General features: G+C 38.9%; 1 protein-coding gene across 2 annotated transcripts in view; it reads right to left on the reverse strand.

Annotated features, from left to right (window-relative positions):
* The window catches only part of MID2 (midline 2), a 96970-nt gene that overhangs the window by 57380 nt on the left and 13271 nt on the right, over positions 1–26319 (reverse strand). For both annotated transcript variants that reach the window (XM_041000116.1, XM_041000117.1), the window contains exons 2-3: positions 25213–25928; positions 12518–12613 (exon numbers count right to left, since the gene is read on the reverse strand). In XM_041000116.1, coding sequence (XP_040856050.1) covers positions 12518–12613; positions 25213–25928 — 812 coding nt within the window. The remainder of the gene's footprint in view (positions 1–12517; positions 12614–25212; positions 25929–26319) is intronic.

The following is a 26319-nucleotide window of genomic DNA, read 5'->3' on the forward strand; positions in this document are numbered from 1 at the left end:
AGGAATAGTACCCATCAAAACTAAAGGCAAATGTGAAGAACATCCCAGTAAAATAACAACAGAAGACTAAATCAAACAATGAACAACCCATTGCTAAAATGACAGGACCAAATTACCACCCATTCATATTAACTCTGAATGTAAATGGCTTAAACTCATCAATTAAACATATATAATAGTAGACTAGATTAAAAATCCAAAACCCATCTATCTGTTGCCTACAGGAGACACATCTTAGAACAAAGGTCAGCGGAACCTCATGGATTTTGACGGGTTTGTTTTTATTTTCATTACTTTAAAACAGTTTTTCTCATATTAAAATCTTCACTAATAGGTCATACAGTACGATCATTTTATTCAAGAAGTTTATTTTTTTTTTCATTTCTTCAGTGACACATTAGTTATTTAGTAGATGTTATTTAACTGCATGGCATTGTCAATTTCTTTTTTTTTTTTCTTGTTGATTTTGTTTTGTGGCTTTTCATTTAAGGGGATGTGTAGTAACTGCATAATGGATCCTATCATTCAGATATGAAGATACAATGCAATATGCATCTGTAGCTCCAGATCAAAGATGGACTCCCAATGAAACTTGTTAAATATATCTTGACAATAGTCTGCCATTGTCCATGCCTGCAATGATGGACTTACAACTGTGAAAAACTATACTATAGTAATAATATAGAGGAAATCAGTGGGGGATAGGGGATTTGGTAGAGGGTAAGGAAATCCCAGAGCATATGGAATTGTATCATACAATAAATAATAATAATAATAATAATAAATGCAAAAAAAAGAAATTACTCCAGGATTCAATGCTGTTATACTATGGGCTAAGTCACAGCCTGCAATCCTGGCATCATATATCAGCACCAATTTGTGCCCTGGCTGCTCTGCCTCCAATCCAGCTGCCCACAAATATATCTGGGAAAGCAGAGAATGATGTCCTGAATTCCTGGGTCCCTACAACTATGAAGGAGCCTGGAAGAAGCTCCTGCCTCTGCGCTTCTACCTGTCCCAGCCCTGGCTATTGCAGCCATTTGGGAAATGAACCAGCACATGGAAGATTTCTCCCTGCATCGTTAACTCTTTCAAATAAATAAAAATAAAAACCTGTAAAAGAAAGTATTCTTCCCAGTTGTAGGCAATTGCCTAAGTTGCCTTGTACCTAGGCAAGCGTTACATTGCTGGAAGAAAAGCAGCAATAGTTCTTGGGCATTGTGGGCCTTGTTAATACCAAATATGTGCTAATTATAACAGTGTGTGTGTCACCATAGTCACCTATTCTATTTTTTTTTAAAGATATGTGGGAATGTCAGGGAATGGCAGGACAGGGTACACCACCCTGGCCCGCGGTACAGGGAGTGCAGATTGCCCAGGGAAAGTGTCTGGGGAAATGTTGGAGTGGGAGCAGGTGAGGGTATATTTCACAGGAAAGGAATGACTGCTGGGTCTTCCACAGATTAGCTACTGCACTCTCAAGCAGGCAAGGGAGCTGAGACCTAGTGGTTTAGAAGGGGGAAACCAGAGGACATGTCTGGGTCAGGCCAAGGCATCTGTCCACATGGGAGACCTGGGCTAGCCCAGCAGCATACATGAAAGCTAGGGCTGGTGGGGGAATGTCTGGTAAGGCTGGGCCACAGTACCCAGGAGAATAAAAAGAAATTGACTAAAACATTTATCCTACTCATCTTCCTCTATATTTCAATGCTTCTCGCCCTTTTCAGATGCCCACATGGGTGTGCATCCCTCTCAAATATGTAAATAATAATTAAAATACAATAAAAATTTTAAAAATATTCTAAAGCTAACCATTGTTTTGTGCTCTTGATGTTAGTAACTAGAGGTTAAAATAGGCTTGGAGTATGTAGGAGACTGGAAAAGCCTGCTCTGAATAGAAGAGACAATGTTTCCAATAGGAGGAAATAAACAACAGCATTCCTCAGTTTGTCTGTTTCTCCCCTCTACGGGAAAAACAGCAAGGGACTGGAAACAAGTGTTTAGATAGACACTGGAACTCCCCCAAGGTCAAGGCAGTCCTTATCACCAATTTACACACTAATTCTCTCCTTGAACATATAGGATTCTTCCTATTCATGTCCTCTTTACAAATATACCCAAATGCATACACACACAAAGAACACCCCAAAGCAATCATCTACAGAATTAAACAGGTGCATAGCACCTGCAAAGAGTATTAAGATGTATGCTTCATAAATGTTAATGCTGCAAAGAAAGATACTCCCAAGCACTGCTCTGGTATCACATGGTCATCTGTACATGGACACATACTAATATCAGACACCAAGATGTTTTACACAGACATCTGTTATTACTCAGACGCTAAGCAAAATAAGCAGCAACTTGCAAAACAGTGCACATAAAGTCAGGGATTGATGAATCTTGTTAGTTTTGCTCTTCAGTTTTATTTCAATTTTTTTTTTTTAAATATTGGAAAGGCAGAGCAAAGGAGAGAAAGGGAGGGAGGGGGAGGGAGGGGGAAGGAGGGGGAGGGAGAGAGAGAAGAAGAAGAAGAAGACGACAACAAAGAAGGAGGAGAAAGAGGATGAGGAGGAGAAGGAGGAGGAGAAGAAGATGAATGGAAGGAAGGGAGGGGAGGAAAGGGGAAAGGAACAGACTTTAAACCTCTTGTTCATTTTCCAGATGTCTGCAATAGCCTGGGCTGGGTCAGGCCCAAGAAATCAGGAACTTCACCCAGGCCTCCCATATGGGAGGCAGGAACTGAATTACTTGGACCATCACTCACTGGACTGGAAACAGGGTAGCCAGGCACTCCAATAGGGGATGGAGGTAGCTGGGAGAGGCTGCATGTGTGTATGAGGTGGGAAACCTGAACCATACGGGATGCTGGTGCTGCAGGTGGCACTGTGCCAGATCCTCTCATTACTTTTATCTTTACTATGTATAACAACCTGACTATTTACAGACTATTCCTATTATTTTGTAGTCAAGGAAATTGAGACATTGAATAGATAACTAATTTACAGTCATATCTGAAGTCATAGAGACGGTTTGTATCCAATTTGACTCTAAAGTGTATGCCATTAGTCCCTTTGCTCTATTAAAACTGAACAATAGGGGCAGGCATTTAGGCACAGCAGACTGGGCTGCTCAACCTGCTTTACAGAATCTTGCCTGGCCAAGTCCTCATTCTAGGGCTGTGCATGACCATGTTGAAAGGTAAAAGTGGTGCTTGCTGCTCACTGCTTTGGGATGTCCTGCTTGGCCTTGCTCAGAGCTGAAGTTGAGCACCCTGAAACACCTTGAAGCTTTCCCCTGTAGCATCCCCGCAGCCCCATGCCCCATGCAGTGGGCTGACAGAGCAGGATGGTGGAGGTGGGTAGGTTGAAGCTAGGATACGCACAGGACACTACACAGCTCCCTGGGCTGTGACACGTTGTAGAAGGGTGTCAGAAGGGGGAGGTGGCTAGGGCTACAGCTCTGCAGAACCAGATCCAGGCAGAAGCAGGGCAGAGGCAGAAAGAGCAGCACAGGTGGGCACTCTAGTTCCTTGTAGAAAATTGGGGCTGGCCACTGGGCAGCACAGAGGGGCATTGTCCTGAGTCATTAGAAAAGGGGCTGCTCCCAAGAGTCACCAGAGAGGGTCACAGGAGTATGAGTGTGGGATAGCTGGGACCAGAGGAAGGTGCTGGGTCTTGAGAGGTAAGGATGGGGAGCCAGAGTTCAGGAGGCTAAGGCCAAGGATGGGGCCACATGCTGGGAGTGAGAGGAAGTGAGCATGTGGTCCTAGAGCTGAGGGAGGGGATGAGGCCTTTTCTATGAAATGAGTGAAAAAAGCAGGAGGGGCCAAAATTAAGCAAGTATTCTAATGATTTGATGAGTTACCTGGAATTTGAATACTGAACAGGAACTGCTGTTTTGGCTTATAAGGACATAACCAGATGTGAAATCTTATCTTCGCTACAGATACAGGGGATGTCAAGAAGGAAAACAATATTAGTCCTAATTCATATACTATCTCATACAATACTATTAGGTGTCCACATCCTCCAAATATTTCAACCACAGCATTTAATGACCTCAAAATAATATTTCACTAAAAATACACTAAGAATTGTCACAAAATATATTTTGAAAGATGACTTAGCACATTAGGAATCTAAAAATCTAAAGCATTTTCTTTTCTAGTATAAAAATAGGCTATGCCCACACTTCAGATTGCACAGCTGGTTTAGGTTTGTCTTCTATGTTAAATGTCAGTTGCTATACACTCAATCAGAACAAAGGTAATTCTGAATTATTCCTTATTATAGTATCCTGAATATACAGACAACATGGTTATGCACTTATTTTTCATTATTCATAGAAACCATTTTCTCTACCTAATAATCCACAGTAATTTCAGAACTGGTGTTTCATTCTCACAAGGTGCTGACCGCCCAAATCCTTCTCAGGAGCTATTAAGTCTATTCCCCTTGCTCTTTCAACTCTAAGAAAAAATATATTCACAGAACATTCTAACAAACATCTAAATATGCTAAAGAATGTTCCTTCTCCCCGCTTCCTTGACTCCCTTTCTCTCCCTGTCTTTTCTCCTTCCTCTCATTCCCTCTCTTACCACTAGATGGGTAGACGTTTAGACTTGTATTTGAGATATCTCTGCATTCAATATCTAGAGTACCCAAGTTTGAGAGCCAACTCTCAAGTTCCAGCTCCTCTTCCTATTCCAATTCCCTACTAATGTACACCATGGGAGACAGCAGGCAATGGATCAGACACTTGGGTCCCTGCCACCCAAATGGGAGGCTCCCATTCAGTTTCTGCCTCCTGGATTCCAGGCATCTGGGGAGTGAAGTGGCTTATGGGATTCCTTCCCCACTACTCTGCTCTCTTCATCTTCCTCTCAAAAAATAAATTTTGAAACTGCATAAATAGAACACATGTGTTCCTTCCTGTTCCTGAAATCTTAACTTTTGCTTAGAACCCATAGTCAAGGGGAATTTCGGCAAGATAAAAGGCAAGTTTCCTTAATACTAAATAAAGAATCCCATAGGTATTCTTCTTTTCTAAAGGTTTATTTTATGTATTTGAAAGGCAGAGTTAGAGATTGAAAGATAGATATGGAAAGAGAGAGGGAGGGAGAGAGAGAGAGAATGAATGAGAATCTTCCTTCTGCTGCTTAACTCCTGAATTGGCCACAATTCAGAACAGGGCCAGGCTGAAGCTAAGAGTCAGGAGCTTCATCCAGGTCTCCCACGTGGATACAGGGGTTCAAGGATGTGAGACATCTTCATCTTCAGCTGTTTAAACAATCATGTTAGCACAGAGCGGGATCAGAAGTGGAGCAGCTTAGACTAGAATCAATGCCCATATAGGATGGTGGTATTTCAAGTGGTGGCTTAACCAATTACATCATAATGCTGACCCCCATCCTCATTCTCTCTCTCTTTTTTATCACTTTCTTACACACACACACACACACACCCCAGACACACATATATGACAAGACTTTGGAGCTGCAAAAGAGGGTTCTGAGTCAGAGTGGTGGCTAGACCCCACGTCAAGAAAGGAAATAGGGCCCAGCAGCGTGGCTTAGTGGCTAAAGTCCTCACCTTGAACGCCCCAGGATCTCATATGGGCGCTGGTTCTAATCCCGGTGGCCCCGCTTCCCATTCAGCTCCCTGCTTGTGGCCTGGGAAAGCAGTCGAGGATGGCCCAAAGCTTTGGGACCCTGCACCCTTGTGGGAGACCTGGAAGAAGTTCCTGGCTCCTGGCTTTGGATCGGCATAGCATTGGCCGTTGCGTTCACTTGGGGAGTGAATCATCGGACGGAAGATCTTCCTCTCTGTCTCTCCTCCTCTCTGTGTATCTGACTTTGCAATAAATAAATAAATCTTAAAAAAAAAAAGAAAGGAAATAAAGCATGTGTGATCAAGGCAGTGTAGCTAGTGATTTCTATAGTTAGTTGTCCAGTAACAAAAAGCAACTAGAGCTTTACATATGTGTTTGTTAGTCTGATTATTCTGAACTTAAAAATTATTTCTCTCTTCACCTTTGTGATTAAACTTCTCAACCCCTGCATTTGCCAACAACTTACCTTGTCTCCCACCATCACCTTTGCACAGAATCTTCTCCCTCGAAAGTCACTAATGATATCTTTTACAATGTCTGATCCAATGAACTCTGGCAAATTATACCTTAAAGGGTTTGTTTCCTTTGATAGTCAGATCCCTTGTTTTTTGTAGGTTTCCCTTTCTCTCTCCCCCAACCCCCGCCCAAAGATTTACTTATTTATTTGAAAGACAGAGTTTATAGAGACAGAGAGATCTTCCACTCACTGGTTCACTTCCCAAATGGCCAGAGCTGGGTTGACTAGAAGCCAGGAACCAGGAGTTTCTTCCAGGTATCTCATATGGGTGGCAGGGGCCCAAGGATTTAGGCCATCTTCTGCTGCTTGAATCAGAGCCCATAGGGATGGCAGCATTTCAGGCAGTGACTTTGCCTGGCACACTCCTGTGTTCTTTCTTGACTGTTACCCCCCATTATCTCATAATCTTTACTTACTACAAATTAGCCTCATTGTTGGGCCTGAAACCACCAATATTGAATAAGATATCCAAATGATATGCACTTTGACCTTGCAAAAGGAAATGTAATGGGGTGGTTAGGGACACAGACTCTGGAGTTAAAGGGCCTAGATTAAAATCCCCATTCTGTTGTCAACTAGCAGCACAACCTGAACAAGCCATTTCAACCTTTTTGTAGCTCCAGTTCTTCATATGTAAAGCAAGAACAGTGGTAGTGTCTGTCTCACAAAGTTGTTGTAAAGATTGAGTTAAAGTTCCTAATGGTGCAGCTGAAGCAGTAAATTCTCATTCAGAGCTTTGTATTATTGTAGTCTTTACAGTAAGAACATCTAAAACTTTCATTCTTTCCACAAATGAATCATTTACATTTGCGATTTAGCTATTAAAACACATGCAAGTTCTCAGCAATCTCACCTAAAGCACCATAGTCATAGCATCTATTTTTGGAAGGTCAGTTGTATTCTGAGTGGCAAAAATTGGAAATCTCTCCCAGGTCCCCTTTTCATTCTACACATTCTCTGTGGCTTTAGATGATGCTTGGACACAGACATCTTTCAAAACTTTTCCTTTCTGAGACCTTTCTCCTGACCTCTGGATTCAGCCGGCCAGTTGCCTATTAGTCACTTCCTATATCACCACAAGCAGCACATGTCTAAAAAGAATTCCTTTTGTATTTCTTTATCTATTAAAGACAACAGGTACACTCAATAACCCAATTCAGAAACCCTGGAATCATCCTACAATTCCCTCTCCTTTCTTTACTCGTGATAGCCAATTCATCACCAAATAATATTGATTGTGCCCCACAGGTATGTTTTAAATGTATCCTATCCTTCCTAATCCTATCATCGCTGCCAGGATCAGACTTTCAACTCTTCCTACAACATCAAAAGCATAACTAGTCTCTTTGCCTTCATTTTTAAGCTTTGCTCCATCATCCAGACTATAGTCACAGAATTCCTCCTTAAAAGTAGATTCTGATCTAGCTACTTGCTTAAAACCCTTCTATGACTCCCCAGCCTCCTTAGGATAAAGTGCCAACAATTATGCATTTTCTTGTCCCAAATTATTTCTCAAGACTTGTGTCTTGCAATGATTACCAGATATTTCATTTGTACTGAACCAAACTTCTTATGGTTCCCTGAACACCTCCATGCTGATCACCTTTCTGTGGGCCTGAATGTGGTTCCCTTCACTCCTCTATTTCATATTTGTTGGCAAGAATTCTACCCTTGCTCCAAGATAACTTGATCTATATTTTTGTTTCCATTCTATTCTTTCCTAAGTTGCTCAAATAGACTTGGATATTTCTTCCTCTGCATTGGCTTGTCATCTCAAATTTACCTTCATTACCATAATTATTCCTTCACATTCTATTTGTCACATTCTTTTGTCAGGTTCTCAAACAATCTGTGCTTTTTCTTGAGTACAGTAACCATTTCCTATTTAGTTCTATACAGCCAGTGCTTAGGGTACCAATTTGTCAGTACAATTTGCTCATTTCCACCTTCCACTAATATCTCTGCTCTCTATTGCTGCACAGGGAGTAATTTATTTTTTTCTCCTTCAACATTTGGCTAAAATGCCTTTTCCCTGATTACTCACTTCACTCTAATCACTCTTTCATTTTATCATGACCTCAGTGTTTTGTCGAGGGCTTCTTTCAACAAACATTTGTGATTTACTGGTTTATATCCCATTCCTTCTTATCGTTCAACACACTTAAACATTTAAGGATCATTAGCTGAAATCATCCATAGTAGTGTTTTTAAAATTATTTTTTTAAAAGCATATTTTTAATGTTTGCAGAAGCAATCAAATATCTATTACACAGACTCCAAATTGTTTGCCTCATTCAAATCAAATACCTTTCAATGATCACTAGGAACAAAAAGGACAGAATTCCAAGCATCAATAATTTGGACTCCAAACAGAAAGAGTTACTGAAGCAATTAACCTAGCACAAAGAAAGAGAACTGACAGTCCCGAAACTAAGGGGAAACAACTCCCTCTCTTCTAACTCATTTCCTTTTTTTCTTCTTTTCCCTAACACTAAAGAGTAGTGTGCCAATCAGCTCCATAAAAGGTTGTCAAGACCCAGAAAGAAATCAACCTGCCCAGGGAGCTCCTGGGATGGATTAAGCCAAAGTATTAATGCAGTCTAAGAGAAAAGAAAAAGAAGGAACACCACTAAATACTCAGGAAAATGTTTTCATATTCTCAATGTACTAATCCATAAGATTAAGGCTAAATGACTGAAACTGGAAGGGCCACTCTGCATTCATTTGTAGTCCCTACATTGTACACTGTTTTATTCTCTTCTATCTTAGCAGATACTGTATTTTCCCGAAGTGGAGTAACAGTTTTAGGAGATCATCAACCATATATACTTCTTTTGTAGCTCTCACATAATCCATCATATTGAGTAAATAGTGTATGCTCGAGAAATATCATACAGTGACTGATTAATAAGTACATAACAATTTTTCCCTTGCTACTTTCAAGAATTCTTATTATTCACGTGGCCATGGGGTCTTGCATGCCAAGAGGAAGTATCCATCTGTTGGTATACATTTTCCCTTTGCTATGCATTATACAAAGATTTCCTCTGGAAATGTAAACAAAGGATGCCTGATGAGCCAGGACAAAGAACTATATATAGAGATCAAGTAGCCAGAGGAGCAAGGCCTAAGCATAACCTTCGTTAACCAGAAGAAAAGGAATCTTGAGCCAGCCTCTACCATCTTCTCATGCTGTCTAGTCCAATAGTCAATATTTTCCAACTGCCTATCTTACAGAATTCTGAAAGCAGGGCAGCAACTCAGCAAGATACATGTCCATAGAACTCAGCTAACAAATCTGCAGTGATCTTAATCTTCATTCCTCTAATAATAGGAAGACTGAAACTTCGTTTACTTTTTGAGAAGAATAGAGAATAGAGAGAAAAGAACAGGGTTAGGGAGGCAGTATTTATGGCCTCTTTATGGGAAGTCAATCTATGACAAAAACATTTGCAGACAATAAGAAGGGGAACAGGTTCGACAGGAAAACAAAACAAAACAAAATTTAAAAAAAAAAAAAACTATTCTAGTTTTCTCAGAAGAGCCTTTCAGCTAGTATCCTCCACCCTTTCCCTATGTGAAATGCTGGGTTTACACTATGAGCATAGTTTATTCACTATTGACAAGTCAGGAATAGATAAAAGGGAAAAAAAATTGCAAATCACCCTACAGTGGCTGGCTCTCCTAACGGTATCTTACTGTTTATTTCATTTTATGAAGTATTTATAAGCACTGTAAAGTATCAAGCCCTTTCCTTTATTGCATTTCTGATTCTGAGGCTTGTCCTAAATCTTTCTTCACATAGAGCCTCTGGGTTGAATGAGTATTATCAAGTAACCTGGATTTGCCCTATTCTTATGAGGAAGGTTAGGACACATCTGGTCATCCAGAAGCAAAGATGTCATGGACGATTGCTGTGGTCTTCCAAAAGCTACCCTTAAACCTGCCAAAGACACGATCCTAAACTGAACATATTATGGAATTTAACTCCCAAAATACACGTTCATGCTAGACAGTGTTATATTATCTATCTTCCCCCACTGCAAATCTCAATGAGCATTTTTATCCCATTGTCTCTGTTTCCTGCACATGTGCATGCACATCAAGGTAAATTTTTTTGTAGTGTGACATCCCTCAGAGGGTAGATACTATGTTTCTGCTGTTTTCTTTGTACCTGCTACCATATCATGCATAAAGAGGTATTAATGAAAGTTGACCTTTTGTGTCGCCAGAGCAGACAGCAGCCTGCATGATGGGATTTAACAAGCATCCCTAAGGATGCTTCTTGAATACCTACACTGCAGGGCAGCATAATGTCACCACCTTAACACTTGGGCTGGAATACTAACTTCAGAAAAGTACTGTTGAGGAAAACCTCACCTGATACCTGAAAAGCCAAAATTGACTCCTTCCCTGGTAATATAATGATAACTTGTTTGTATGAAACTAGCTCCTTACTACTTGCAAGAGTAGAGCCCCGAAAATGAAACTTGGGTTGACAGGATGGACTTGGGAAGACTGAAACAAGTTTAAGTCTGGGTGAGGCTAGCCAGGGTGGTAAGTTTCTCAAGGGTGGAGAGATCAGATGTCAAAGAGGTCCTGTCTTGAATGAACAATGAAAATAAACTGCTTCCTTTGCTCTTCTGACTGCATCTTGTTCTACACTCAACAGACTTTTTTGATGAGAATGAAGAAGGTGATGATTACAATTTATAGCCATGTTTTATTCACTATTAACTGCTATCCCACCTTCAATCATGCAAATTCTTTACCACAGGACGCCTATGGTAAAGAAAGCCTTTGACTTACAATATGCTTTTGTCCCTTTACCAGTGTGGATTTCTTATACTGTCATCTAACAGCATAATCAGAGACTGCTACAGAGTGGAATGCAGAGGGAGTCTGATGAGCTCATAACCATCCTAAAATATTTTCTATTTTGTTTTTATCCTTTTTGAAAAAGATGAGACAGTAGAGAAAAGGAACAGAATACAGAAAGCAATCACTCACAAATCATGACCTGAAAAGGCACTGAAGATCCCATACTCAATTCAACTCCTCATTGTATAGGTAAGAACACTGATACCAAAAAGCTAAATGACTTACATTCAAACCACAAATTAATGAAAGACCTGAGTCTAGAACTCATTTTTGCAAGTCACATTCCAATGTTCTTTTATTTTCTTATGCTTCTCCTCAAATCTCTCCACCCACACCTGAGTCTAATCAGTGTATAACCTTGTTCTTTTCTATAAACGGAGTACCCAGCTGGGAGTAAATTTTGCTATGGTGTGCTCATCACACAGGTACACTCTATTTGATAAAAGCCAGTACTTTAAGAAGCCTGAATGTTTGGAGAGCAGATGGTTACTCATAAAACAAAAGGATTCTTTGCCTTACAAGAAGATCCTCCACTATCTCCTAAAATAATAACAATCTCTAGGTGGAATTAAGACATAATAAGTTAATTAAATTATATTTCTGCTGAAGGTAAAAATAGATGTGAACTGTTACATTTATTTGCCACATGAGTAAGATTAGAGCTTAACTAGGAGGCTCCATACAGAAATATTTTTATCCAGCCACTGTCCATGAGGAATTCTTGCATATCTGATACAGCTCTATTTACACCTTAAATACTACCATTACCTCTTCAAAATCAAAACAAAACCAAATGCTATTACTGAACTTTAAACCTCTTAAAAGACAGAGATTACATATTTATTTTTTATGAACTCTTGAGATCAACTCCTAAACACTGCCTTAAGTTATTTTGTAATAATTTTTAAGATCTTACACTTGTACAAAATTTTACAACTTAGAAATTTAACAGCAACATCATTTATTGATAACAAGAACTGGACAGGTAACAAGTGACATCAGATGGGGAAGACACAAAGTATACACTACTAGCAGGGGATAAAGGGAAGATGGCTAAGAAGAGGACAAACAGTTCTTGTTACAGAAAGGGTATTACGCTGAATGAACCTCAAGGGCTCGGGTTTCCAGGGGTGATAATATCCACTACACTGAAGAAAAAAGCAGACTTCTCCGAGTCTGACACTGCCTTCTGTTTGGAAAGAAGCGATTTTCCCTTAAACTGTTGTCCTACTCGCTCCTCCCATCCTATGGCCACTGCAGATTTACTGTTTTAGACCATTTATGTCTGTCAATTTTCATGGAACAAGCATCCTAATGAATGACTTTCCTCCAACTATCATTCAGTCTTTCACTCCAGGTGACTGAGCTACACTGGAACAAAACTGAAGTCCCCAAATGATTGAGCTATATTTAAAAAAAAAAAAAAAAACTGAAGTAACCCCCCATCTGCAAAGGATTACCCAATTCACAGTCTCTGAAAGAATCACAAAAATTTCTGTTACATACCTCAACCTGCTGGCAGATCTGTATTAGTTTGGCCATTTGATTTTCTAGTTCACTGTTGCGTTTTACCAGGTTGGTAAGGTTCGTCTCCAGAGTTTGCTGTCATCGCAGAGTGTGAAGCCAGAGGGAAACAAGGAAGAGGGGGGGAAAAACAACAATGAACTTGAGAACCAATATTAAGTGGAAATCAGACACAGTCAGTAATTCAATACTTCAAAGATGCACAGAGCATTTATTATGGGTAAAATACTCTTGTAGTGTTAGTTAATACTACTGTCCATTTATTTGCTCCAGCCTGTCCTAATTGGGGAAAAGATGGTGTTCAAGGGGCCTGTGAATGCAGGTTGCATTGACATGAAAGCATCTCATGTATTCTATACTATTTCTAATTTCCTAAGTATTTTGTAATTAATATTTCTCTTTACCCTCAAAGTAACTGTAGAGCATATGAAGCATAGGTATTACCGGTTGTAATTTTTTTTTACAGGTAAGTAAATAAAAAATATAACTTATTTAATGATTACTATCTGCCAAACACCATGCCAGGTAATTGAACAGATAATATTTAAGAATCATAACAACCTTATGAAATAGAAGGTATAATAATTTTTCTGATGAGAGAACCAAGCTTCGGAGTGAAAGGGAAATGTTTGTCTTACTCCTGTAACCATGAGGCAAATAGAGGACTAGAATCCAGTTCTCTAGCCCTCAGTCACGGTTTCAATTTTTTGTTTCTCTTTTTAATGGTAAAAATTTCTATTTAACCAGGATGCTCTGCCAGAAAAAAAAAGGTAGGATTCATCAAAATCAAGCACAGTATCAATGTTCCTTCTTTTACTGAAGCATCACCCACAGAGAGTCCAGGCTTCAAAAGCCCAGCACTAACAAGAGAGGGTATTCTTTTAGGAACACATTAGGAGCACTTTGCAGATCTGTTGAATATGACTTCATTACAACAGTACTAGGAATTCTAGAATATTTTCAGTTGAGCAAGCTATTTGCTCCCATATCTTGTGAGAAGCAAAATACAATGTCATTTTACTCTGGATTGATTATGAGCTTTTGTAATTCCTCAGCATTCCCTGAGTCTTCAGTTACAGCAGCTCTTTCTCCTACAGGACCTGCCTGCAACGTTACATGTTCTCCTTTCACACAAACCAGCTTAACATCCCATAAATATGTTCCAAATGCAATACTATAACTTCTTGTTAGCATTCCTTCCTTTGATCATGTTCATCATTTCAATACTGTCTCCACGGTTTCTGTGATTTACGTGTTCAAAGTCCATATTTTTAGAACAGATGTTGAAGGACCTGGAGTGTAGTGAAATGTGGAGGAAGGGGGAACCCAGGTTCTTGGATCTTTCCTGTATATTAAATAACAATAGATCCCTAATAACCTTAACTTCGTTTCAATTAATACATTCCAGCAGATATGCACAGATAGATCATTTCCTTGTTCTGAAACAGGATTACAAGGACCAGCTTAACCCTTGCTGCCCCTTCTTGCCAGAATGACTCTTGCTTTTCTTTGGATTTAGTCTCATAAAAGTGATTTTCATCATTTATTCCATTTTCCTTGCCTTGGAGGGGGGTTATCTTTCCAACCTTTAATCTTACTGCCATCTCAAATTGCGGTCTTGTTAGCAAAGATAAGGGGAGGGAAGGAAAAATTAAAGGCAGCAATGACTTACTTGGGCATCTTTCCTAAGCTTAAAAGAGGCTAAAGAAAAAAGAAATAGTAGTTCAGAGATTTAATACAATAACACAAAACACCGTATCAAGCACTTACACTGTTCAGAGCACATCACAGTCACACACTGAGGAGAGCTGAACTTAAGTTATGTCTTGAAGTACAAGTAGAATTTTTAAAAAACAGTGGTAGAGGGGAGCAGGAATTTATAAGCATAAGGAAAATTATAAGCAAAAGTAAAAAGGAATAGAAAACATAGCAACTTTGGGAAAATAGCTTCGTTTGGTGACAACACAGAGTACAAAGAGACCAGAGGAGGAGCAAGTATGAAAATGGTGATCAAGGCCTTGTTGTGGAAGATTTAAATATGTGGGTAAGAACTTTGTACCTAATTGTTTTAAGTATTGGGGGCTTACCAAGAGCTATGGAGTGCAGTAATGACAAAATCATGGATGAACTTAGACAATTAATCTAGCAGCAATAACATGGGGGCAGAGAAAAACAGGAAAGCCTGAGGCACAAGGACACTGGTTAGCAGGAAGTTGCAATATTCAAGGCAGTTGGTAATGCAGGTCTGGGCCAAGATAATAGGATAATCGAGAGAAACACGTTTCAAGAAAGGATTTGTCACTGTCAAATATGCAGAGAGTACAAGAAATATGAGGATTGATAAAAAGGCAGCTGGATTCAGTAATTAGAGGTTGCAGATGACGTTTGAAAAAAGGAGTTTCAGTAGGATTTTGGAAGCAGATGCCAAATTATAGAGGGTAAAGAGTACATCAGTAGTGACAAAGTCAAGGCTGCAAGTTTAGACTCCTCTTCAGAAGTTTGGCCATAAGGTGAATACAACAGAGCTTAGTTTGATGAAAGGGTCTAACCTAAGTTATACAGTGGGAATCAGTAATGGACTCAATTGTTTGATGATTTCCTCTAGCAGATTGGTCCGAATTCTTAGATCCATGGAAATTCCATGCATAACAAAGGACTAACTGACCTATAATTATATGGAAATAAACTGTAGATTGATGAATACAGAGCAGATATAGTATTAGAGCCCTGTAATGAATTTCCACTCAAACATGGGATTCCACAGGAAGAATGTGCTTAACAAGTATATGTGGCATGTTGCAACATTGGTCATGAGATTGATGCCTCATAAATAATTCATATATAGAGCAGCACTCAGATTCCTGCTGTGTGTTCCTTATTTATGGCCCAGAACAGAGACTCACAGCTTCTGAGAAGATACTGAAAACAAAAATTAGGGCTAAACACATAATGTTGGGTCTGGTTAACTATCAGCCTTGGGTCACCATCACAAAATTGTAGCAAATGGTTAGTTTGCTCTGGCCCCTAGCAATTTGCAGAATGCCAGCACATTTTAACAGCACAAACCCCAAACTGACAAGATGACTCTAATTTCAACCTTACTTCATTAATATGAAAATGCTTTGAAAAATAAATCTTTGGCTAATGAAAACACCATCTGTTGATGGCTTTTTGCCACTGTTTTCTTACATTACAAGACATAATTTGAGGAAAACACCGAACATTTACTTACTCACTTCCTATTCATTTACAAGAAATTAAAGCCTCCTCTCAAATTGCAATTGATTCTTGATAATGAACATATGCAAAGGGAAGCAGAGAATTGAAGCAATTATGCAGTCTACTTCCTCACCCCTTCCTTATCATGCTTACCACTGACAAATCATTTAGAACTAAAATTCCTGAGCCACTCTAAGTTTGAATGATTTGATTGATTTGGTCAAGTCATTATCTTGTCTGTACTGTGGCTGAGCAAACATTGTGTGTGTGTGTGTGTGTGTGCGTGCGTGTGTGTGTGTGTAAAATCTCTTGATGTAAAAGGAAACACATCTGCTGTTGTTCAGTTTTGAAAGATGGATTTGTTTTGATCTTTTCTTGTACAGTCCAATTTACGACTGGGCCAGGTGCCCTCTGTCCAAGCCCAGTTAATGCAGCTTTCTCAAAACAGTGGAACCGTGATAGCAAGAGAGCCAAAGTGGCAGGGGAGATTGGAATGGAGATATGTGCTGGGAGGAAATGGGGACAGGAGGTTGGCAACGAGAGCAGGATGAAGCTCCCATTTCCTGCTGCAGGAGGTTACCTCTGGGTCCTCCCATGCTTCCCCTTTGGGAGGATTACAGAAGCCATTTTAGCTTATGCCACTGTGAGGCTCTTCACTTTTAGACGGCTACATCACTTCAGTTCTCACAAAACTGTACATGTGTCTAAACAGTGCAAAGGGAGGCAAGATTTGGCTGACTTGCATAATTGAGATTGTAAAAGGCGTGCATCAGCAAAATCGGCAGTCTATCTAATTCTGTTTTTACCCAACATCCTTTCCATGTGTGTTGTATAGACAACACTTCCGTGTTGTTTACCTTTCCCAAACAGAAAACAGCTTTGCCATTTGAGAAAGTTGGGTACAGCCTATTCTTCCAGACAGCATCCTATTGAAAGAAATGGGTTTTCTAACACTCTCAAATAATTGCTGTATTTTTTTCCACCTCTCTAGATATAAGCTATTTCAGGTAAATTTCTCACTGGGTCCCTCAAGAATTCTAGCCATACATCAAAACACCAACTTTTCATTAAAGTGAGGAAGATTACTCGTATGGCACAAAAAGAACAATATTTCAAACTGTTATGTGTTCACACTTACATGAGCACTGACCTGACACAGTAAGTCTGAAACCTAATAGCTTGCAGTCTTTCTGTTTGTTATGTTGAAACAGGCAGTGTTGCCACAAAATACCTATATTCTCTGTTGATTTCTAAAAAGTACAAGGAGACAATTATCCAAATCTAGACAAGTTCCTGACCATTCTGATGTGGGAACTTAACATTGGGTTGAGGTCAGGAGAGAGAAATGAAGAAGGAAAGGAAGGTCAATCCATCCCAAACCCAAGTCTTCCCAATTGGCAAAAGACTATTTCATCTTTAACAAGAACCTGACACAGTAACTTTGTTAATATTCCATGACATGCTATTCTTTGACATCTTGTTTACAGATTGATGCTCCCAAATTTCCCCAAAGCCAGAAGCCAGAATCTTCATATGATTTGGGAGTCACATTCTGCCTCCTTTGTTAGACTGCTTGTCTTAAAATAGTTACTTTGCTTTTGCTTCAGTCTGTCACTTTATATATCAATTACATATGGCCTTTCAACAACAGAATATGCCATCTGGCCCACAAACTGAAGCCCACACCCTTATGCCACAATTTATTCTTTCCCTAAACATTTATTTGCTTTTGTAGATACAGGTTATGTTCCAGAATGAGATGTGTATGATGTACTAAATGTATAGCATGCAGGTCTCCTTTACTTGAGCTTTGTTAGAGAATAGACAGGCCCTCAAAACAGGTTAAGCAGATTGTCATCCCTCTTCTTTTTAGAAGTTTTGTAACTATCAAGCAAATATAAACCAAACCTCTGTTACTCCCCTTATCAGGAATGCTAACTAAACTACCCAGCATTTTTTACCTTTTCTGTGCACCCTCTCTTCAAGGATACAACATGACCAAATGTCTAGCATAAATGGATAAATTATTATTTGGGCTTTCTAAAATAAAACCTGTACTAAAAAACCTAAACCCGATGTCTGTTTTGATAACACTAGGAATAGTGAGCCAAAGCCAATTCTGCTTTCCTGGATGCCTCAGATTTATTTTCCACTTGCAGTATTCCTTTTCATTTCCTGACTCTCATACTCTCCCTCCTTTTTCTCTTTCATCTGCTCTTCCTTCATGTCAAATTTCTAGACCATGAGTGTGCTTCAAGGCTCAATCTGTGGTCTCTACTCAGCTCACTATTGCACAACTCAACTTCCATGCTAAAAACACACAAATCTATTTCTCTAGTTTTGATCTTTTAGCCATTGGACAGTTTTGAATTTCAACTCCTAGAACATTTGCCCTTTCAATTCTGAGGGTATACCGTGCTCTCTCCTCTCCAGAAGTTTAAACAAATTTTTCCTTAACTAGAATATTACCCTCTCCTAACCCATCTATGTCTCCTGAAGAAAGGTTCAAAACTTCACTCAAAGTTTGATATTCCCTTTCATGCTCCCACAAAATTCCCTGTGCTTATGCTGTCATAGCACTTGACACACTGTCTTATAGCTAGATCCTTGATTATTTGTCTTCCCACACTAAACTGAGAGTCCACTGGGGTTATAATTGTGCTATCATTGTAACCCTAACATCTCTTCTGATGCCTGATAATTAACAGGTGTTCTGTAAGTGATGAATAGATGAGTGATGAATAACAATCACACAAATTCCAAATCTCAAATCAAACCATCTCACCAATACTGCTGTCCCTTCCTAGGTCCCAATTTTGTCATTAATATCACCAAATATCAAAACTTTCGCAATTCAATCATTTTTTGTGATTTCTCCGCATCATCTAGAACCACTATAATTATTCACCAAGTTCTATAAATTATTTCTTCATGGACTCTCTTCATTTTGACCCCTCTTCTCTAACAAATTAATTTGTAATTCACTGTTTTGAGCTAAACGACACTCTTCCTGTGGCCTCTCCTCTACACATCAGGGGATCCTGTGCAAATCCGTATCATGGCACTTACCATAATGAATCAAAATTTTCCATTTACTCATCACTTTACTGTACTGAATGTAATATCACTTCATGGCATAGATCGTACCTAATTCCCTGTGTCCCCACCTCACAATATCCAAAATGTTCAATAAGCAAATTTAATGTACGTTGTTTGTTAAATGAATGAATAAATCACTATCCTAAGTCTGTGATATTAGAGTTTAAGTTATTGTCTGCTCTAGTCTCAGAGGAGATAAATAACAAGGTACAAAACAAGATATTTCCTCATTATACCAACCATGTATGAACTTGAAGGTCCTTATCACATTTTTCTACAGTGTGTCTTACAATTTCGTTTTTTGTTTTTTGGTTTTTTTTTTGGTTTCATAGTTCTTGCTTCTCTAATATTTCTTCACCAATATATATTTTTTAAATTTTAATTGTTTAAGAGTATTTATTTATTTAAAAGAGTTATGGAGAGAATTATATAGAGGAGATATATATATAGATATATGTATCTATATAAAATATATACATCTTCTATACATTGGTTCACTCTCCAGGTGGCCACAGTAGTTAGGGTGCAGCCAGGTCTAAGCCAGGAGCTAGGAATTTCATCTGGGTCTCTCCTGTGGGTGGCAGGGGCCCAAGTACTTGGGCTATATTTCCACTTCTTTTTCCAGGCCATTAGTAAGAAGCTGGAACAGAAGTTAAACAGCCAGGACATGAACCAGTACCCACTGGGGATGCCAGCATAGGAGGCAGTGGTAGCTATGCTACAACACCAGGCACTGTATTTCTGTCATATGCTTCTTTGCCCAATCACAACAGAATTTTCATCAATCTGAGAACAATCTCTCAGTCAAACTTTTCTAAAGAGTTTCCAAATTAACTATGGTTATCTTCTCTCAGATGTTCATGAGAAGACTTCAGGACAAAAGAAAGAATATCAACAGCAAAACAGAAAGCTGAGGGCACAGATAATAGGAGTATCTACTCACCAAATTTGCTCTTAAAAGGGAGAAACAACAGAAAACATCCTCCAACACCAGATTTGACAAATAACAAATGAGTACAGAAGCAGAAAAATCAATAGAAATCTTGCAGGGAATATAAGAATGAAAATGATTCTTAGAATAGTTTAAGTGGAGATATAGCACAATGCATTTCTTTTTACCTACAGACACATGAAACATGTACAGATTCTTATATGTGTACTATGTGTAATGGGGAGCAAGTATTGGACAGCACAAAGACAACAGAGAATTGGATCTGTAAACAAGAATGACTTTACGACAGTGAGTTGAAGGCTGACTTAAATGAGAAGCACCATGACAGATATTGTCCTCTCCCCATCCATATATGTCCACCACCACTACAATTTAGAGAACACAAATCTAGACTAAAATGCTTTGCTTTTTTCATACAGAGTTACTGTGATTCCATATCTAAATGTGTGAGAGTAAGAAACAACTTTATATATTCCCTCATGTCACTCACTCTGGCCTCCACTGAAGATATTTCTTATAAGTGTGAACTGGCTTATTTATTAAAATGATTCCTTAGCCTCCAGATAGGTTCTACTGAAACTTGAACCTCCCATAAGGTGGATACAAAAAGCTTGTCTTACATTATGGCCATCTCCTATGCAACTTATCGGAAAATTATCCCAGACACTCTCTCATCTTCACATAAACAACTCACATGCATGGTTGTACTTTAATACACAGTCATTCTCAGTCACTCATTCATTGAAGAATGCACACTCAACTAAAATGCAAATGCACCATCCCTCAACCTTGTTTCTCATAAGATATTTCTCTTTCTTTTATATTCATACTCATATTCTCACTGGTTCAGAAACAGTCAAATGCCCATTGGTGACTAAGTTGAAAGGGTATCTCTACTGGCTGACAAAAGTGGGTGTTAAGTGGATGAGTAGACAAATGACTAGGAGAAGGGAGTGACTGAGTGACAATTGGGTGGGTGGATGACAGAGTGACTGCTTAGGAAGAAAGACAAGTAATCAACTGTGATAACATTCTAGAATATCATATTTTCCAACCTTTTAACTCTCTTTGTGGCTTTCCTTTGAACATTCTCCAAGTCTTATATCTCCCTTCATTTGTCGGGCAACCTTCAGCTTTCTCCTTCTCACTCTATTTTACAGTGTGTCTGTGTGTCTGTATGTGTTACTGTCCCATGACAAAAAATGTACCCCAGCGCCAGATAATATTTTAAAGTAACAACACTCTTTATATGTAAATTTAACTATATTTAAGAACTATTTGTAATAATGAATTTGTGGAAAGGTGTTTGTCTACACCTTTCAGGAAATGACTCCTATTTCAATTGGGTTTTCACCGCTATACTTTCGGCATCTGTGGGTATAAATGTGAAGATATCACTTTCACAGGGAATTATAATAAGCACATCTGATTTATATATATCTCACCATCGAGTTAGAGAGTTGGAGAATTCAGCAATCAAATGAATAGGCACTTAAAATTAAGGACATGTTATTCTTTGGTTTTGAAGATTGTTAGTAGTTCACAGATTTTTTTCAGACAAGATGGGCTTACATGGCTTAATTCAGGAACCAAAGAAATGTTTAGGCAGTGGTATATATCCTGAAAATCCATTGTGAAGACAACAGATATTTCTTGAGCATATACTATGTGTGCTGGAAACTAAGGCAGACAGTGTTTGGCCACAAGCAAGCCAAGAATTATTTGATGAGTTGTAGTGTTCTTATTGGTATCAACTGAACACTAAAGAATAGGTAGGATTCCTAAGTAGGCCAAGTGAAGGGCACCAGTGAAAGAGTATGAAACAAGAATGGCATATTTAGAAGACAGAAGGCTCACCTGGCTATATGAAGGTAGCATCTTTGAGAATAGTAGGGGAAAAAGATAAGTGGGCAGCATGAAAATCAAATTGTATAGGACTTACAATATTAAGCTGAGGTCTGTGAACAACAGACAGCTACCAAAATTTGATCTCTTTTCACAAATCCAACGTTTATTAATACAGTGGCATGAGTTTTTATGAGAGGAACATAAAATATAATTTACAAATACATATATTATCCTCAGTGGAGGCCAGAATGAGTGACATGAGGAAATATAAAAAGTTGTTTCTTATTCTCACACATTTAGATAATATAAATTACAAAATAGGGAAAGTTTTCTAGAAATGCAGCATGTATCATGAGTTAAGATATGTTGGGACTAGTAAGTAAGAAGAGGAATGGTGGAGAAAATGATAGCTCTGTTAGGCCTTACACTTATGAAAATGGTTAAGCACACAAATACTCTTTAAAACTAGTAGTCTTCTGAAGGAAATGTGCCTTGCATCTCACCAATATGGGTAGTTCAGATAACTGAACAAGATCATGAAACTATACTTAGTATTCACTCCAATCCCTCTAATCCATTTTGAAAACAACTTGAGAAGACAAATTAGCTAACTAGGTTACTCTAGCCTATATCATAATTTAATTTTTCTTTGTTGAACAAATAAATATTAGAGGTCAATGGCCTTAATCAGCAAGTCAGTTTACAAAAGGTAGTTACAAATACCAACAATGAAGCTCAGAGCCAAAAAGTGAAAACAAATACTGTGCCGATTATTGACCAATAAGTCAATCCCTTATACATCATTTCCCTCTTTTCCTATAGGATTCCCCTGATCCTCTCACAGCCAGAGGAGTATGATCAGACAGCTCCCCCATCACTTCTGCCAGCCAGATTTCTCCTTTGTGCTTTGGAGAATAATCAAGCAGATTAAGAGGATAATCCTAAATGAATTTCTCATTTAAAATTAACCCAAAGAAGTGAACATATAGCGCACTAAAAGTCAGACTTCCTCTTGGCTTAATGTGGAGAACTAACATCCTTTTACACTTGGCTCCAAACCAAAATGACTACACACACACACACACACACACACACACACACACACTAGCAGCAGCTCCGTCTCTCTCCCCAAAGTCCAAGATGTTCCAGACATCATAATAAACCACACAGTCGAGAATGATTCATATGTTTCTACTCTCTGTCCAAAAAGGAACAAAAATAGTTTCCATTTAACTTACAATCAGAATTCTCTGCTCATTTCCTAAAAATATTAAAAGGGTACTATTAAGATGGCCCTTCTTTCTCTGAAAATTACTGATTCATCATAGGCTGAAGTACCTTTTGGCAAAATATATTTGTTTTCCTGAATCTCTGGAGACAAGAGTTATAGATACATGATGCCAAGTACCTAATCAATCATCCAATGTTTTCATGTTTTCAAATAGCTAGTGTTCTGAAGATGCAGGTTGACTCTATCTAGTCTTTTTGTTATCTCAACAGTACATATGGCTACAGATTTTTTTGTTTGGAGTATTTTTCAAGGCCAATGCCTTATTATAGTTTAAACACCTGCACATATTTGGCAGTTTCTTCCATCCTCTTCATGTTCCCTATTCTTCCTAAAACCCTGCCCCCATCATTTGCTATTATGAAGCTGTATATTTATACAACATGTCCTTTTCCTTTATGTGGTCAACCATTTATCTATGACCCATGAAATGTGAAGTTGTTGGAGCATAAATATATGTTTTGAATGACATTTTGTGGGGGAAAACTTAGGTCCAAAATAAAGTAGCAGACACTACAGCAGAAAGGACAGTTAATCTTGAGATTGAGTTCCAATGCTAGCTCTGCTATAGTTAACTATTTCTGAGACTAACTAAATCACTTAACCTACAAGGCATAGGGCTGGGGTGAACATTTTGCCTAGTGGGTAAAACATCAGTTGGGAAACCCATAATCCAGATCAGAGTATGTGGGTTCTAATGCTAGCTCTGCTGCCAATTCCAGCTTTCTGCTAATGCAGACTGGGAGGCAACAGCTGATGGCTCAAATAATGGGGTTCCTGAAACCAGCAAGGGAGAACCAGTTCCTAGATTCTGGGTGGGTATTTGAGGAGCGAAGGACCAAATGAGAACGTTCTTACTCTCCCTCCCTCCCTTTAAGATAAACAAAATAATGCATGAAGAAAAACTGAGAGCTTCAACTAAATTAAATCCAAGACCTAAAATTTTATGATTCTATTAATTGAAATTAATGAGATTATTCTCCTCTGTAGCCTTGATGTTGATACACTGCAATCAAGATATTTATTTTTAACAAATTTATAAACAAGAAATAATACATACCTACAAAGAAGTACCAATTGTTATCAGCATAACTATTCTCAATATTATTTTGCAATAAATTACAATAGAAATGAATCCCACTCCAAGTACTAGTACTATTACTCTCACCAACATCATAATTTTGTTACAAATAAGCTGCAAAGAATTTTCTAGAGGGAAATCCACATTACCTTCTTCCTTCCATTCTATTTGGGTCATTCTACTAGCTTGGCATCACTACTTTGGCCCTATTTTGGAGTGGTAATATTTTTCATTTTTCTGGAATCTCTGTTAAATACCTTCTTTCTTGTAGGAAATTATACCACATAGCTGGCAGGCTATGCAAATAAAACAATTTGCTTGATTTGATATTTGATAGCATTAATGTGAAGTAGGAGAACATTAAATAACTGGCACTTAGACTTGCACATAAATATCATAGGGTACAACTTCAGAAAATCCTGCCTACTGAACACAAATGAAAGAGCAGGGATTTCCAAGATAGTGACAAGAGGTTCAATTGTAGCCCACAACAATGAACACTGACATAAAATGTGATAAAAGCTGCAATCTGTGTCTCAGCTAAATTTTGGTTCAGAGAATTGACAGTCATAACTGATTTCACAGCATACTGGTTTCTTTCTTCATTTTTTGTTTTGTTTTTAAAGCCAGACTTTGGAATTAGTCTGTGTTAAATGCTTACAGACAGTAGATAGTAGCCAATGTCAACCTTTTGCTTCTTCATTATACTGAGTATGCAAACACAAACATTTACTACTGTCCTTCAGAAAATCTCTCACCTACATAGATACACTCAGACATCTTCACTCACACCTCCACAGACACACATCTGAAACATGAAAATCAGCACATATGCTAATTGTAGTATACTTACACATGTACTCACATACTTAAAAGAGGAGGTGGAAAGATCACAGAAAGATATGTAATGTGCAATTTGTCACTGACAGAAGACAGGATGCTGCTTTCCTGGACTAACAACTGGTGGAGCCAGCAGTCAGCTAAATCCCCACCCCAAGAACCGGACAGAAGTAAATGAATACAAGCAGATTTATCTAGCAGATGAGTAAGTTATTTCTCATGAGAATAATTATAAGTTAAATCACTTGTCACAAAGAAAAAAATGACCCATTTCATTAGGAAGCTTGCTAACTGTATAAATGTGAATTAGGAGTCAAAGTTATATAAGGGTCATTGCCCAGATCACTTACCTTGAGTTTCTCAAACCGATCATTCAAGGATGCAACCTGATGGTCTCGGTGACGACCCACCAGTTTGCATAAGGCACAGATCAACTGGTCATCAGTTACACAGTACATATTCACTTTCTCATTCTCGTGGTCCAGGCAGGTGATTCCTCGAAGATGTGTGTCTGGCACTGGTTCTACCAGGCGGTGGCTGGTGAAAGGTTTCTTGTTAGGGTGTGTGGCCCGCAGACAACGGTCACAGTAGGAGACCTCACAGGTGATGCATGTTTTCACTGCATCCCTTGGTGGGTCCTGCTCACAGAATTGGCAAGCAATTCTTTCACTAGACATGGTGGTGCTGGGCCTGTAAGTCCTCTCCCGGCGGTTCTCACTTGGTGAATTGGGCCCACTGACAGAAGCCTTCTGGAAGCGATCAATAATGTTCTGGAGTGTCACATTCCTCTTGAGGCCATCTAGGCCCCGGTGGTTCAGTGAGATAACATACCTGCAGGTGGGACACTGGAAAGCTGTAATGGGTTCAATGGATTCACCAGAACTGCAGCTTGAGACCAAGATGCGATGGGCACAGCTGAAGCAGAGGCTATGAGCACAAGGGAGAAGAAGGGGGTCTTCAAACAACTCTAGACAGATTGGACAGGTCAATTCAGACTCCAGTGTTTCCATCTTTAGTGAAAATAATCCTGTTGAGGCATTAAGAACCACAGAGGCTGGGCTTTCACCTGCAAGGAATTACAAAGCAAGAGTCATTAAGCTTTTCCAAAGGAAAAGGGGGCTAGAGTACAACTGCACACTAACTAATGGAAGTTTTGCACACTGGACTCCCCGGGGATGCTTGAGCAATAGGAAAGCAATCTAGAAATTATTCAGAAAACCTTTCTGCCCGTCACCCACTCAAACCTTGCTTTTGAAAATGCCTGTGTTTCTTTTCCAGCACTGATGAACAGAACTGAGTGACATCCTCTGAATCATGGTTTACTGATTAACATTATCATTTCAGCTCACGACACTGGTGTGGATCATTCCTTCACATATTCTCCACTGGCATCCCTTGTCCTACACTATGATGAGCCAGAGGTCCTGCAAAATTCTCAGTCTCTAATCTTTGATATC

This window comes from Ochotona curzoniae, unplaced genomic scaffold (assembly GCF_017591425.1).
Source record: "Ochotona curzoniae isolate NIBS_2020 unplaced genomic scaffold, NIBS_Ocur_1.0 scaffold_1852, whole genome shotgun sequence".
NCBI classification, from domain to species: domain Eukaryota; kingdom Metazoa; phylum Chordata; class Mammalia; order Lagomorpha; family Ochotonidae; genus Ochotona; species Ochotona curzoniae.